At 57.6% G+C, this 16529-nt stretch overlaps 1 protein-coding gene across 1 annotated transcript; it reads right to left on the bottom strand.

Moving 5' to 3' along the window:
* Positions 1-8596: 8596 nt before the first annotated feature.
* LOC309793339 (forkhead box protein J1-like) lies at positions 8597-11550 on the bottom strand (the record flags this gene model as incomplete). The annotated part of the gene is made up of 2 exons (XM_082603816.1): positions 8597-9364; positions 11053-11550. The coding sequence occupies 2 exons, from the start codon at positions 11548-11550 to the stop codon at positions 8597-8599; spliced, it is 1266 nt and encodes a 421-aa protein (XP_082459942.1).
* Positions 11551-16529: the final 4979 nt, after the last annotated feature.

Genomic DNA, 16529 nt, shown 5'->3' with positions numbered 1-16529 from the left:
GGTGGACCCCAGGGGAAGGGGAGTGAGTGGGACAGGAAATGTTTAGGTATCTCTCACAGCCAGACGGAATGCGGGGATCTGTACTCCCTGGGGTTACCGGAGTCCGGCACATGGGTCCACAGTGCTTTACCGCTCTAAGGGTGACAGGATGAAGAGCAGGCAAGATTGCCCTTTCAAGTTAGGAACCCCCAGATGAAAGAAGTTGTTCCTTCATTTTATATAATTTGGTAGATCTCATACTTATTCCTCTGTGTTTAATGGGCAGGACTCCGGAACTGCGGCTGTTTGGTAGGAACGACCAAAAGCAAATGGTAAAAAGGAGAGAAGACACACACACACACACACACACACACACACACGCACGCACGCGCACACACACAAAGTGAAATCAAAACACTGCCGCAGCCTCGCCGCCACCACCACTGGCTGCCAGGCTGCCTGGCTCTGAATTCTTGAGTCCTTGCTACAAACACCACCGGTCCAGATTCTGAGCCAGGGCTGAAAAGTGGCTCCTTCTGAAACAGCCTGAAGACTCAGACCTGAAGTCTCTGATCTCCCCAGCTTCTTGGTACAGTCGGTGGTGCTCTTTCCTCTAAAAAGGCTTCTGCCAGACCCTCGGCGAAACCCTGCTGCTCCGTGCATCCTGGATGCAGAAGGTAAGCCTGGAAGGCGCAGGAGGACTTCCTGAGCGAGTGCTACCATTCTGTCCAGCCCTCAGCCAGAAAAGGGAGCCTGGAGATTCAAAATCCTTCACGGGAGGTAGAGAAAGGTGGTTCCCACTTAATTCCCTCCTCAGGCTCAGAAACGGGGGAGTGAGGAGACCTCTAGAGGCAGATTTGGGGAGCACATCTAGGGGGATTCCACACACCTCTTTCCTGCCTCTACCCAGCCACTAATTAAATTTAAGATCTGTAACAGTTCCACCATCTTGTAGAGTTTCTCTCCAAGAAAAGAGAAAGTTAATTCCGATTTTTCCTTAGTATCTGCGAAGCATAACCCTTCCTAGTGGCGTCTTAGTCTTGGGTTATTTCAGGTCTCCATAAGAACTTTTCTTTTTTTGGCTGCGCAGTGGCTTGGAAGATCTTAGTTCTGTGACCAGGGATTGAACCAGGCCACTGAAGTGAAAGTGCTGAGTCCTAACCTCTGGACTGCCAGGGAATTCCCTCCATAAGTACTTTTAGATTTCATCGGTATGCCCACTCCTGTCCAAGGCCATCATTTAAAAACATCTGTATCGGGCTTCCCTGGTGCCGCAGTGGTTGAGAGACTGCCTGCCGATGCAGGGGACACGGGTTCGTGCCCCGGTCCGGGAAAATCCCAGATGCCACGGAGCGGCTGGGCCCGTGAGTCATGGCCGCTGAGCCTGCGCGTCCGGAGGCTGTGCTCCGCAATGGGAGAGGCCACAACAGTGAGAGGCACGCGTACCACAAAAAACAAAACAAAACAAAACAAAAACATTTGTATTTCCACTAATAAACTCAAATTATCTTTGCTTTTTCCCATCACACTCCCCAGAGCCTTTTCACAGAATTGTCACTGGTCCCCTGGCCACTATCCTGACGCCTGTGTGATACTCCATCAGGTTCCTTGGGTCCCCGTCTACCGAGCATGGCCTCGCGATTATAGTCAGCTCATCACCTACAATGGTCAACTCAGATTTCCTCCCTTTGAGAACCTTGCAGAACAATCTCAGAACATACCATAGCCCCCCCCCCCACCTTGGTCTCTGGGCCAAAGAAGACCCAGAGACTTCTTAGTGGAAGAGGTGCTGGAATGACACAGGTGCTTTCTCAACATCACTCCCACAAGGGTGATGAGAGCAGCGAGGATGGGGACCTGAGCCATCCTTGCCGCGAACTGGGGCTCCTGGCAGAGCACCTGTGGGCCTGGGGAGGGTGGACCATGGTATGCTCCCCGGGCTCCCTCTTTGTGGGAGCTCCGTGAGGGGAGTGGCATCCGTGTGGGGAGGGAAACAGCGTGGAGAGGGAGACCAAGTGCCTGAGAAGCTGTCCTGACGGCCAAGCCAGCCTGAGGCACCTCAGTCATAGGATGGAACTTTGAACTTACAGCTGAGCGTGGTGAGGTCTGTTGATTCCACGGGAACTACCACAGTGGATGCTCCGGTCATTAACCTGACATTAACCCGACAGATGCTTCCAGAGAGTTCCCCAGCTCTTTACTACCAGTGTGACGCTAACAGCAGAACCCGAGAAACATTTTACCAAGAGAGCAGATGCACTTTCCTTCTCCCGTAAGAGCCCTTGAGACCTCGGGTTGAGGCTACGATGCGACCCTCAACTCCCTCTCCCGGCAGTCGCCACTGTCATTCGGTTTCATGTCTGGCCTGAACGGTGAAGCCAGTTTAATCTGAGAATGGCTAGCTCTCGAGATCACCATAAAGAAGCCCAGGCATTGTTTTCCTTCCAGGTCTCGCTCCCCTGCCGCAATCCCAGAGTGGAATAAACATTCACCAGCAGGTTGGCCCGAAGGAGTGAGGGAGAGGAGGAAGAACAAGGCCTGGGGTTAGTTTCCACCAGCATGCGTGGCTGAAACAATAACCAGGAGAGAGTGGTCAGTGCACATGCGCACCCCCTGCACACCACACCACCCCCCAAGCAACTGCCATGGCCAAAGCAGAAGCGACTAGCATGACATCTGCATCCAGGCTGGGATCCAGGTTTGCTCTAGAGGTTGCCCTTCTGTGGAGGCACCTCAGAGGAGCAGACGGAAGAGACACCGGTTCCTGGGACGCCTGGTCCTACAATCCCAGGTGGGATTCCCAGCTCGCCTAACCCCCACCCCCACCCCGCCACTTCCTTGCTCTATATGCAGGTCGTTCCTTCGCTTCTCGGCTTACTAGAAACCAAATTCTTCCGACTGAAGATATGATTGACCTTATTTACAAAACAGAAATAGAGTCACAGGTGTAGAAAACAAACTTATGGTTATGGCGGGGGGCAAGGGAGGGGAGGGATACATTGGGAGATTGGGATTGACATATACACACTACTATATATAAAATAGATAACTAATAAGGACCTGCTGTAGAGCACAGGGGACTCTACTCAGTACCCTGTAATGGCCTATATGGGCAAAGAATCTAAAAAAAGAGTGGATATATGTATATGTATAATTGATTCACGTTGCTGTACAGCAGAAACTAACACAACTTTGTAAACCAACTCTTCCCATTAAAAAAAATATCTACTTGAGGCCTGAATGATGGTAAAGAGAATCGTTCCAATAGCCTACAAACACTAGTGTACGCTGAGCTGCTAACGTCTCTTCCCCTCACCTTTGCTGTGCCGCCAGGGCTGTGATCCTTCTGCTACTGTAACATCAGCCGTTTTCTTCACTAAAGCAGGAAAACCTACTGCCTAACACTCGGTTCCCCCAAGGGGAGGAAGCTGTTCTCCTGCTGCAGCTGAACTTTGGGGCTGCTAGAGCAGTTCTGTGAGACTCGGCTGAGAAGCTGAAGCAGGAAGGAAGGGGATGGCAGTTGCCCAAGAAGCTTCAGGATCTACTCAACGTAGATGGAGAACTCCATGTGTCTTCTGCAGCCTTGGCTCAGAGGCCCAGAAAGAGCCAGGAAGGCTGCTGAGGTCCTCAGATACCCTGCTTGCTTTGATATTCCATCAAGAAGACAACCTTTCCCCAAAGCCACACCCTTGAGCAGTGCCACCAAGTCACACCAGTGCCCCTTTCTGTACCCTTCAGAGAATACCCGGGAGAGAAATATAATAAAAGGGAGCAAAAGACCAGGTCTTTTACCATCTTCTTGTGTGGGTGATCCGTCCTCTTCTTCTAGAACCTCATTTCCCTAGGACAGAAGGAAGGCACTGTGAGTCCATAAAGCAGTGAAATGAGCCTACTGATTGTCAGAAGACAGAACTAATCACCCTCCTGGTATCCATACATTTTCTGTCTGTGTGAGATGGCTGGGAGGCCCAGCAGAGGCAGATTTTGCTTGGCTAGGCAGGATCGGCGCGTAGGGACCAGGTCTGAGGCACGTTCCAGAGGGACCAGGTCTGAGGCACCTTACAGAGGGACCCTGGGACTGTCAGGAATAGCCTTGGTCATAGTTTAGCTCACACTGTTTCTCTCAGGTGGAAATCAAAGTTGTCAAATGAAAAAGCAAACCGTGAGATCATAAAACTTTCAGGAACCCTTTAGGATCCCCAATCCCATCCAGATACTCCTTTGAGAACATCTGGCTCAAGAGAAAGTTGTAGAGTCCCCACTGGGAGCTGGGCATTCCATATACTTCAGGCACACCTCCGTCAGAGCACTTCTCACGCTGAGTTATAACTCTGATTCCTCCATCAGATGGAGCTCCGGGATGGGTGGGATGGGTGGATTGGGGGTGTGGGCAGGCAAAAGCCATGTCACTCGGTCTTTGTGTCCCCCAGTGCCAGGAAGATGTGAGATGCCTGTGCCAGGTAAATACTAAGTGAATTGGAGGACAAACACCCTCTCAAGGGTCTGGCCTGGAAGACTTCCCTCTGGAACTCACCCCACGCCTATTACGCTGAGACCAGCGCCCTCTGCTAACCGGACAGTCCCTCTGCTCTGCACCCTGCCTCTAACAGATCCAAGTGCACCACCTTGGAAGGCTTCTTCCAGAAGAGCCCCCATCCTATTTGCATCCTGTGCCAGCGCCGGCAGTCCCTCTGACCGGGGAGGGGCACCAGCGTCCACCTTGCTCTTACCTCTGCATCCTGCTCTTCAGCGGTGGCGACGAGGCCCACAAAGTTGCAGTCTGGAGACGCCGCTGGCGTCACCTGCAAAGGAGCAACAAAAGTCAAGGTGCAGATGCCACCGGCTCTCCTACCCAGCTCGCCTGGCAGCAAGCGAAAACCAAGTCCTCAGGACAGAAGTGGTGCCACATGGAAGATCACATCTGAGGGAGTCTTTGATTCAACAACCCGGTACCGTGTTTTCCAGGGCTCCCCTCCCGAGCACTGGGGGGCTTTGCCGATCTCCCTGGCAGGCCCTGGACTGAGCTCCTTGGGACTCGAGTACAGAGCAGAGCAGAGCGGCGAGGGCGATCCCATGCTCCTCTCTTACGTCTCCTTCTTCTGAGGGGGTCCTGCTGGCGGCCCGGGGGCAGGGGAGAGCCTCCCCGTCCTCTTCCGTGCCAGGGGCGATGTAGGAGCCGGACATGGAGGAGACGGTGTCGGTGCTGATCTGGGAGGACACCATGGACATGACCTTCCTTCTTCAAGTCTGGGTCCCCAGTATGTTGAGGGGGGCAGAGGCGGGGAGAAGAGTGTTTCCTGCCCTCAGCTCAGCTCTTCAGGAGGCCTGGCGCATTTGCTTCAGGCCAGCATGGAATCCCATCCCGGGGGCCTTCCCGTCACTGGAGCTGGGGGTGGCCTGTCCCGTGGGCAGACGGCGAGGGTCCCCAAACACTGAGTTCCTGAACATTGCCCCTCATCCCTTTCCTGGCTGGCGATACATGGGGGAGGGAGGATAGGGAAGAGGTGGAAAGTGAGGAGACAGCAAGTTGGCTTCTTGCTTTGGGAAGGGACTGTACCACACCTGAGGGTGAAGTGGCTGAAGGGCTTCTCACCTCAAAAGTGGAGATCAAAGGAAATGCGAAACCTGCCCAGAGAGCTTGAGTCATGGGCTCAAAGCCACACAGGGCAAAAGAGAAAGGACAACTCAGTGCAACATGGGGTCCTGGATTGGGATGCTGGAATGGAGAGGAGCATTCCTGGGGTGATCTGCAAGACGTGAAGGGGGTCTGCGGTTACATGGGATTACCAGGTCAGTGTTCATTTCCTGATTGTGATGGTGGTACTGGGATTATGGAGGCGTGTCCTTGTTCTAAGGAAACACACACTAAAGTATCTAGTGCTAATGGGGTAGCCTGTCTGCAACTTACTGTTAAGGGTGCAAAATATATATTGACTGGGATTACATCGAATCTCTAAATAAATACGGAGTCACTGAACGTTGTTTGAAAAAGCCACCCAGCCAAGGGCCGGGGCAGGGATGAATAGGAGGGACAGGATCCACTCACGCTTCCCGCCCCCTCCACCGCCAACCCCCAAACGCTGCCTGCTGAAATGGTGTGTGAAGCCCTGTGTTCTGGCCGCTTCGGAGCCCCCTCTTAGCTTTGGCTGCTCGTTGGCAGCATCCATGGACCCTTAAAAGTGCCAGTGTTTGGGTCCCAGCCCCAGAGACACTAGTCCCAAGCATAGGGATTTTCAGGAGCTCCTGGGGATTCTTCCTGGCAGCCAGAAGCTTCTTCAGCCTTTTCTTACCTGGCAGGCAGTTCTGCCAGCCCCTGACCTTGCCCCTCTTTCCCCAGCATGGGCCCAGGCAGAGGGTGAGGAGGAGGGACAGTGACCGGCCCCACCTGTCAATCCAGGGTGTACCCCTTTTGTCGGGGGCTGGAGGCTGAGCCTGGGGACCAGTGGAGAGGCTGGAGCCCCCATGTTCCCCCAGTGCTGGGGAGCGTGGGCAGGAAGGCCGGAGGGTGGTGGGGAGAGGGAGGGAGTCGTTGCTTAGGGGGTGAAGGGAGTCTCAGAGGGAGGTTGGGGCAGCCTCCTCAGCAAGCGGTGGGAAGGGGATGGGCTGCCTCCTGAGCTCTGTAAGGCCCCAACCCGCCTGGCCCTGCAGTGTGCGCACCCTTCGGAAATATTTTGAGTAATTAGCAAGGGAAAGCAGCAAGTTGGCGGGGGAATGCCAGGTTGTCCTGGAGCCAGCCTCCAGTGCAAGGAAAGAAATGGGCTTCAGGAGAAAGGGGCCCGTGGAGGCTGGGCAGGATTGTGTAGGACAGTGCCCGTTTGTGTGTGTGTGTGTGTGTCTGTGTGCACGTGCACGTGAGTGCTGGGGGAAGGGGCTGTGCACCACAAGGGCGTGCTGGCGGGGCCAGGTGCAGGCTCGGGGGAGAGATGGGTTCCAGGCAAAGCTGGGGTGAGGGGGTGGAAAGGTGCCTGCTGAGTGTCACATATTTGCTGTGCCTCAGTTTCCCCATCAGAACTCTGGTACGTTGATTCCTCACAGGCTGGAGCTGTAGGGTCTAGGCACCCCGTCTTCCGTCTGCCCTGATGGCCTCCCTCAGCCCCAACCTGCATTGGAGGGAAGGCCCTGGGCGGGGTGAATGAACCCCAGGGTGGCAAGTGGGGCCCCAGGAGCTGGGGCCCTCTGACCTCACACCCTGTCCCTTCAGGAAGGGACCAAGGGAGGGAGGAGCTGGAGACAGGCCCAGGCGAGGACCGCAGGTGAGTCTGGGCAGGCCCTCAACTTGGGCGAGGTGGGGAACGTGAGCCGAGCCCTGGGCAAGAACGGCCTTTGTGAGTGAGTCCCCAGGGCCAGGGAGGGGGCTGTGCCTCCTTTGCCGCCTGCTCCTCGGGGCTGTGGGTACAGTCTCCCCATTGCACATAGAGAGGTGCCGAGGCCCTGGCTGCAGGGGACCCCCGAGGGCCGCCTCTCAGCCCCTTTCTCTCTGGGCACCCAGAGATCCTGAGGAGTGCATCAGGGGACACTCTGCAGGCCTTTGGTGCCCCCCATCTTCCTCCCAGCCATTCTCCCTTGGGCCGTGGCCTCCCCAAAACTGGCCCATGCTTTTCCCCAGAGAAAGTTGCAAGCAGGTCCATTTTGAGACTTTTTAAAACTTTAGTTTTAAAAATGTTTTTATTGTAAATCTCTTTCTATGAAAAAGGTTAAATTGCCCGATGGGTTAGGAGAGGGGATGTGGGATGCAGCCCAGGGGGTTTATGGTGGAGCAAGACACTCCCCTGCAGGAGTGCAAGCAAGGGCAATGGGCCATCCCCCCATTCCTGGTCCCAGTGGTTCTAGCAAGCACTGCGTCCCTCCCAGTTAAGCCTCAGCTCTAGCTACACTCACTACATTAGTCTGTCTGTCCCCTTTCCCTCCGCAGCTTGGCTGCCCCAGCCCCGAAACCCCAGATCCCCATCTCCCCGCTGCTCTCAGCCTCAAGTTGGGCTCAAAGATTAGGGACACATACCCTCTGCCCCACCTCTAGGGATGAAGCCAGAAGATCCCAGAGGCCTTAGAAAACCTCCTGGCTCCACCCGGCACCCCGGCCTCCTTTCTGTCTCCTCTCTCTTCCCCCCTCCGCCTAGCTCCTCCTCACAGACTGCCAGGAGAGGCCTCTTGGGTGTTCATTTGCAGTCACCTAATCAGCATTGGTTGTACCTGGGAACTTGCTCTGGATAGAGACCTGGGGAGGAGAGCAGGAGAGAGAGAAGCTTGGAAGCTAAGGTGTTCTGGGGCGGACCCTGTACTGATGTTTCCAGCTTGGCCAGGGCCCCTCCAAGCCGCAGCTCTCATAGTGCAGGGCCCTTAGCGTGTCTCTGGGGCAGGGAAGAAGTGGATCAGTGAAACACTGTGTGTATGGGGGGCTGGGGAGCGGAGGCAGCAATTTGGGTCCTGGGCCCCAATTCTCAGCCTGCTGGACTAGAATCTGAGGATGGCCTGGGCTGGGGGCCGTGTGGCCTGGTGGGGTGAGCTGGCCCAGCCCCTGCCTGGGCGGTAGGGTGTCCATGGGCCTGCACTGGCGGGGAGGGGGGCAGTCTGGGCCCAGACTTCGGTGCTGTCTGGAGGTGGGGCAGGGCCTGGCTTCTTACAAGAAGGCGCCCAGGCTGGCCCAGTCATGCAGGTCAGAGGCCAGTGTGGCATCCCCGGCCTCAAAGAGGGGCTCGGGGGGCAGGGAGCTACGGGTGCTCTCGTCCCAGGGGTGCTCCAGGAAGGATGTGGCCAGGAAGGTCTCATCAAAGTCCAGGCTGTCGGTAGCCTGCTCCGCTGGAGGCCCCCAGGTAACAGGGCAGTCGATGTGGTGGCCATGGATGGTGAGGTCCACGTCCCCGTGTGAGGCAGGGCTCAGCGGCGGGATCAGCTCCGAGGTCTCCAGCGTGCCCAGCTCCCCGTCCAGCGTGCCAGCGTCCAAGATGGCCTCCCAGTCAAAGTTGCCCTTGAGGGGTTCCAGCTCACCCTGCTCCTCCTGGGTCAGCAGCAGGGGGCTGGAGGGCCGCGGGACCTTGGCCTCCTGCTTGGGCAGCGGCTGTTGACGCTTACGCCCCAGCCTGCGCTCGCCTGCACCCCAGCCCGCCTCCCCAGTGGCCTCCTCGAACTCCCGCAGCAGCTGCTGGGCCTCGGTGCTCACGGTCAGTGGCCCGGCCCATGGGGCGGCGCTGGGCTCTGGCGCGGCCTGGCGGGCAAAGGCCGGGTGGATGTGGACTGGGGGCAGCCGCCGCTTCTTCAAGGCCCCACTCAGCAGCCGCTCGGCGTACTGGGGGTCGATGCGCCAGAAGCCTCCCTTGCCTGGCTCGTCCTTCTCACGAGGCATCTTGATGAAGCCCTTGTTCAGGGACAGGTTGTGGCGGATGGAGTTCTGGACACAGGGAGATAGGAGAGAAGGAAGACAGCTGGGAGAGTGGGTGGGGTCAGTGATGGGGGGCTCCTAGCGCCACTGCCAGTCCCACCACCACCTTCTCTCCGATGGGGGCAGGGGAGACAGAGGCGCTGCTCCGAGCGGGAGGCTCTGGGACACCAGCCACGGGGCACCAGGAGCTGGGAGTGCTGTCGGGGGCTTTTGTTCCCTTTGGCCAGGATATCTGCCTGCTCGGTCATCCGAGCCCTGAGCCGCAGGGTGGCTCTCAGTGCCAGCCTGTCCTGCCCTCCCTCCCTTACCCCGCCGCTTGCGGCCTCTGGCCAAAGGCCTTGGCTCCCCCAGGTCCTGGACGGCCATCTCCCTCTGCCCGGGCCTGGCTGGCCTTCTCTGTTTGTGAAATGAGTGAGTGGGTGTGAGGGTGTGTGTGTGGGGGGGGGGGATGAAGTGTGGGAGGATCTGATGACTTTCCTTGTTTCTAGAGCCGGCTGCTGGCCTGGGCCCTCACCCACCATGTCCCCCTCCTCCCACCCCAGGCTCTGAGGCCTCAGTTGATTATTACCCAGCCAAGAGCATAGCGCTCATTCCTGGGGCCTCTCAGGCTTGGGGTAGGGTGGGGGGTGGTGGAGGGTCTCTGCTTTCTCACCAAGGTTACAAATGGTACCTGCCCCAGGGTCAGGGCCCAAGCAAATGTGGAATAGCTGTGATTACAGGAACTCTGATCCTGTGACCTGTGCCACAGGGAAGGATCTGTGCATCCTCAGAGTCTCTGTCCCCAAGTAGCCCCTGATCCTGATGGTCGAAGAGGCTCAGGGCCGTGTGTGCCCAGCCTGAATCACCATCCTGCCTTGTTCACGCCTGGGTGCACAGTCCAAACCACGCTGGGGCACAGGGGTCTGGGGCCTGGTGGGTGGGGCCGGCAGGTGAGTAGTGCCCCCTGGCAAGACTGGGAGGTTTACATGGTGGTCTGTGCCCTTTGGCTGCTCTGTGCCAGGTTCCGGACACTTGGAACATGAAGCCAGTGTGGGAGGAAAGAGCCCCTGTGGAAAGCACGTGGCTGAGGTAACTGTCCCCCCAGGGAGGTTGATGAGAAGAGGGGGAGGAGTGTAGGCAGGAAACTAGGGAGGGCTTGGGGTGGGGGCTGGCACAGCAGCTTTCGGAAGGCCCCGTAGCCCTTCCACTGGGACACAGATGGCCTTCACACCCCGCAGCACGCCCCTCTCCCCTCCCAGAGCCCCTCCAGCCAACTGAAAGCAGGCGGGATGCAGAGCCTGGCAGGAACGATGCTCTGCCTCCAGTCAGGCCCTGACAAACTGACCTTGAGGAGGGTAGTGTCGAGGAATTGCAGGACTTGGGACAAAAATGTGTCCCTCAGTCCATCAACCTACCCTGGGAGGCTGTGTCCACGCATAGTTCAGCCCTGGTCTTTGGGCTGAGCCTGCCAGACGAGTGACAAGTTCTTTCCACTTGAACCTCTATGTCGGCACCCCTGCAGCCCTCTGAACATCCTCCCTCCTCCACCTCTGAAGTCAAAGGGGCAGCAGTCCAAGCACTGGGCTCCCTTGAGGTCCTTCCTGGACGGCCTTCCTCTCTCGGGGCCCTGGCCGTACCGCGCCTACTTGGCCTGCGGATCTGGGATGTGAGTCCAGTCCTCGCAGGCATGGGGAGGGAGGGAGGGAGTGCCTCCCTACCTGCCAGGTGGGATCAGCGTGGCGGAAGTAACAGAAGTTGTCCGTGATCCACTTGTAGATGGCCGACAGGGTGATCTTGGTGGCCTTGCTGGCCTGCATGGCCATGCAGATGAGCGTGGCATACGAGTAGGGCGGCTTCACGTGCGGGTTGGTGGCGTAGTCCACGTCGTCGGGAGGCGAGGCCTGCAGCCCCGAGGGGGCGCTCCGCGGCGTGCAGGAGGACGTGGGCTTGCCGGGTGTGTGCGGCTGCCCCAGGCAGGCGGGGTCCGCCGCCAGGGGAGACCCCGGCTCGGCCGAGCCTGCCAGCTCGTGGGAGCCGTGGGGGTCGGTGTCCCCCGAAGGCAGGGCGGGGAGCTCGGCGTTGAGAATGGAGAATTCCTGCAGCCACTGCAGGCTGGTCAGGCTGTCATTCAGGGCGTTGGACTCCTCCAGGCCGCCTTCCGGTCCGGCCTCCTCCGCTGCCCCTGCTCCCGAGACGCGTAGCCAGCTCTCCGCCATATCTGCGGGGACTCTCCGAGGGGGCTGTCAACATCCACGAGCCGAGCCGAGGGTGGCCGCCGAGCTCTCCGGCCCGCTGACTCCCGCGGCTTCAGTTACGCAGCCTCCCGGAAGCGGGCTTCCATCCCGCGATCCGGGGGTAGCCTCCTCCAAACGGAATGTGGTGCCTGCGGGGACCAGAGCGGGAACTGAGCCCTCTTTCCCCACCCCCGAGGGGAGAGTGTGGGCGAGGGGGGAGGCTCTTACTAAAATCCTTCCTGCAGCCGGGGAGGATCTTTTACTGCCGAGGTCTGGGAAACAGAAGGTGTGCCCGGGAGTCCGACCCACACGGGGTTCGCCTCGCTCTTTTCCTCTTGGATCTTTTAGAGGAGACTTAATTAGCCAAACGAGGGAATAGTGTAGGGGCATGCGAGGTCACCCCTTTCTCCCTCAAAGCGGGGAATTAACCCCCCTCTCTCCGTCCACAACCAATGGAAATGGGGCGAGAGAGTCCAGGAGGGCAGTACGACGGGTCGGGGGGCGGGGGAGGTCGTCTGATCTTTGAAAAGGGATATTAGGATGGGGCTCAAGGGGAAGGAAGGAAACAATACAGAGAGTTATAAGGGGGCGGGAAGTGAGTGTCCCCCAAACGCCTCTGATGTCAGTCCCCGGGCCCACCACTTCCGTCGGGGACGGATGGGAGAGCGGGCTGGTACTGACGCCCTCCCTTCCCACGGCCGGCAGCCCTCCCCGTCCCTTACCTGGCTCAGAGCGCAGCCCGGGCCAAAGGAAGCTTCTCAAAGAAATTCCTCCCACCGCCCACCCTCACCGCGGCTCTCTGCTCCCAGCTCCAGGGCCCAGCTAGCAATCCTCGTCGCCACTCACGCCCGCCGGCGCCTCTCTGAAAGCCAGCGGCCGGGGACCGGCACTCAGTAGCCGCTCGCAAGGCGTCCCCTGCTGCCGTGGCGACGCCCCGCCCATATAAACAGCTTCCGCTTCTGCCATTGGCCAGGGCATCTCCACAGAGACCGCGGGCTCTTAACCGCTCTCTCACGCGGTAACTCTCTTCCAGCTCCCTCCTGCCGCCCTCTCCCGCGCGCGACCCAGCCCCCTACCCGCCACCGCGTCCCGGCTCCGCGCATTCCCGCCCGAGGGCCCCGCGCAGGGCTCGGAGAGGCGCGCGGCTCGGCGCTCCCGCAGAGGCCCCGGGGCCCTTGGCGAGCAGTTCGCCGCGGGAACCGTCCCCGCCCCACCCCCTTCCCATCTGGGCTGCTCAGAGGTGGCGACGGCTCCTGGGACGCAGCCCGTGGCGCGGGGGCCAGGGCTGGGTGCATGCTTGGGGCTTTCCTTTCCTCTCCTCTCCTCTGGGCTGCGAGTGGCACTTCCTCACGTTTCTTCGGCCTGTCCCGGTCTCCCGACCGAGTGTCGTCTTGGTGCCCGCAAGCAGGTCTGACTCTCCGATGCCACCTGCCGCTCAGGTCCGCAGAAACCGCAGCCCCGGTCGCAGGCACCCCAAGGCGGCTAGGGTAATCCAGTGTTCCCCGGTAAGCGCTCCCTCCCCGCCCCGTCCTCAGCAAGATTCCCAGAAGCTGACATTCCAGAGGCTTCTTCGGAAGTGCTCTCCCTCCTTTCCAGATAGCCGAGGAAACAGAGCCGCTGGGTGAAAGCCAGGAAAGCCGTGGACTTGCCAAATTCTTTGACTGGGGTCATTTGCCCCATTCATTTCACCAGCCTTTAAGTGACGGACTAACGGTGGACTGTGGTCCTTCCTCCTCCCCTCCCCCAGCCTCCCTCCAGTCACCAGCTTTCCTGCTCTTCAGTTATTGAGGAGCTGCAGTTGGAAGTTCTCTGGTTGAAGGGGGTGGGTGGAGGTGAGGGCTCCTTATCAGGCCTCTGGGCAGGAGCTGTGCCCAGGGGATGGTACACCTGTTCCCACCCAGAAATATGTCTTTCCCTCTACCCCTTGCCCTCTCTCACTCCTCCATGTCCAGCTTGTCTTGAGGCAAAGTTTTTTTTTTCTTCCCAAGTATTTATTTTTATTTTTATTTTATTTTTATTTTTTATTAGTTTCTGCTTTATAACAAAGTGAATCAGTCATACATATACATCTGTTCCCACATCCCTTCCCTCATGCATCTCCCTCCCTCCCACCCTCCCCATCCCACCCCTCCAGGTGGTCACAAAGCCCCGAGCTGATCTCCCTGTGCTTTGCAGCTGCTTCCCACTATCTATCTACCTTACGTTTGGTAGTGTATATATGTCCATGCCTCTCTTTCGCTTTTTCACAGCTTACCCTTTGTTGAGAGTCCGCCTGCCGATGCAGGGGACATGGGTTCGTGCCCCGGTCCGGGAAGATCCCACATGCCACAGAGCAGCTTGGCCCATGAGCCATGGCCGCTGAGCCAGTGCGTCCGCAGCCTGTGCTCTGCAACGGGAGAGGCCACAACAGTGAGAGGCCCACGTACCACAAAAAACAAAACAAAACAAAACAAAAACATTTGTATTTCCACTAATAAACTCAAATTATCTTTGCTTTTTCCCATCGCACTCCCCAGAGCCTTTTCACAGAATTGTCACTGGTCCCCTGGCCACTCTCCTGCCGCCTGTGTGATACTCCATCAGATTCCTTGGAGGCCCGTCTACCTAGCACAGCCTCGTGATTCTAATCGGCTCACCACCTACAATGGTCAACTCAGATTTCCTCCCTTTGTGAACCTTGCAGAACAATCTCAGAACATACCATCGCACCACCCCCCCCCCCCCCGCCGCACCGCATTGGTCTTGGGGCCAAAGAAGACCCAGAGGCTTCTTAGCGGAAGAGGTGCTGGAATGACACAGGTGCTTTCTCAACATCACTCCCACAAGGGTGATGAGAGCAGCGAGGATGGGGACCTGAGCCATCCTTGCCGCGAACTGGGGCTCCTGGCAGAGCACCTGTGGGCCTGGGGAGGGTGGACCATGGTATGCTCCCCGGGCTCCCTCTTTGTGGGAGCTCCGTGAGGGGAGTGGCATCCGTGTGGGGAGGGAAACAGCGTGGAGAGGGAGACCAAGTGCCTGAGAAGCTGTCCTGATGGCCAAGCCAGCCTGAGGCACCTCAGTCATAGGATGGAACTTTGAACTTACAGCTGAGCGTGGTGAGGTCTGTTGATTCCACGGGAACTACCACAGTGGATGCTCCTGTCATTAACCTGACATTAACCCGACAGATGCTTCCAGAGAGTTCCCCAGCTCTTTACTACCAGTGTGACGCTAACAGCAGAACCCGAGAAACATTTTACCAAGAGAGCAGATGCACTTTCCTTCTACCGTAAGAGCCCTTGAGACCTCGGGGTGAGGCTACGATGCGACCCTCAACTCCCTCTCCTGGCAGCCGCCACTGTCATTCGGTTTCATGTCTGGCCTGAACGGTGAAGCCAGTTTAATCTGAGAATGGCTGGCTCTCGAGATCACCATAAAGAAGCCCAGGCATTGTTTTCCTTCCAGGTCTCGCTCCCCTGCCGCAATCCCAGAGTGGAATAAACATCCACCAGCAGGTTGGCCCGAAGGAGTTAGGGAGAGGAGGAAGCACAAGGCCTGGGGTCAGTTTCCACCAGCATGGGTGGCTGAAACATTTCCCAGGAGCTCTCTCTGCCAAACACGGGGGTTGGTGGGGAGCCACTGCGGGGAGGCAGGAGCCTAGATTCCTCTCTTGAAACCCAGTGAGCGGCTGGCCGGCACAGCTGCCACAGACTCAGGGCGGAGTGAGGGCAGAGATGGCATCTTCCCCAACTAGTGACCAAAACAAATCCTGCCTGTAACCTTTGCCACAGAAGCATCCCCGCTTTTGTGGAACAGGGATTAATCTAGTCTCACAAATATTTATTTTTCCTGGAAAATTTCAGCATATTAAATACAGGCTCTTGCCAGTTAGGAACGGAAGCCTCAGCGAGGGCCCCCCGGATGTGCACGCGCCCAGCAAGCTTGGGGTTGGGTGTGGGTGAACATGAACTTTCACACGAAGTCTGGATAACCTAAATGAGTTTCAAAATAAACAAACCGGACAGACAGACGTACATTTGGCAAAAAGACATGAGAAACAAATGGACAGACAGAAGCCAGGTAAAGAGTAGGAAGGCAGGAAGTGAAGTGTACCCTGGACCTCAGCCACTCTGGCCCAGGCCTGGCTGGGTCAACGCTAAGTGGGAAGGGACCGGAGAGCCCCTGGGAAGGCTGTGGGAGGCGTCTCTGGGGATTACGGCTTCCTCCACCACAAGCCTGCATGGGGCCAGAGGGGTGAGGACCTGGGTCTTTTGCAAGCTGATGGAGAGTGGCAACCACAGGAGTTTGTGTCCCTCCAGCACCTGTAACCACGTCGCCAAGAGAGTAAAGCACTGGACCCATGACGGGACGTGGCTGTCCTGAAGCTTAAGTATGTCCAGGGCATGTTTAAGAGATTACAAACCACGCAACCTGAAGGCAGTCTCTGCTGTGAACCCAGGAGGGGCAATTTCGACCTAGTCCACCGGGCAAGATGTGGCTTTAGAGCCATGGTTGTTGAAGCCCTTGGTGAGCACGGAGCAGAGAGACATCAGTGCGCAGAGTGTGACTGACAGGTGGGCTCCTCCTGAGAACTCATCCCGGATTCAGTTTAGTGTCATGAGAAGGAATAAGGGGCACGTTGATGGCCCTGATTGAATTTATAGACTTAGGGCTCCAGGGAGAAGAGTCACCCTCGACCCCTGATCGTTCCTTTGGGATCCAAATCTAGGGAGCACAAGGCAACTGGTGGTAGCCCAGGGCTCACTGGGTCACAGAGCTAGTCTATAAAATGCAGGCTTTGAAATTCCTCTCTGATCCTAACTAAACACTCTCCTCTGAGGGGCTACAGGTTCCCTTTTCAAGGGCTCAGGCTCTCTTTCCAAGACCTTATCACAGAGGCCGTGTCTGCCTTAAACTGCCTGTTGATGGAAACAAGACCAGGCCCCCTGCCATGGGATCTGCAAGATCATGATGGAGGGGGC

This window comes from Mesoplodon mirus (genome assembly GCF_964341445.2).
Source record: "Mesoplodon mirus genome assembly, chromosome: 18".
In the NCBI taxonomy this organism is placed as follows: Eukaryota; Metazoa; Chordata; class Mammalia; order Artiodactyla; family Ziphiidae; genus Mesoplodon; species Mesoplodon mirus.
The sequence above is the reverse complement of the archived record's forward strand: the minus strand, read 5'-3'. Positions and strand labels throughout refer to the sequence as shown.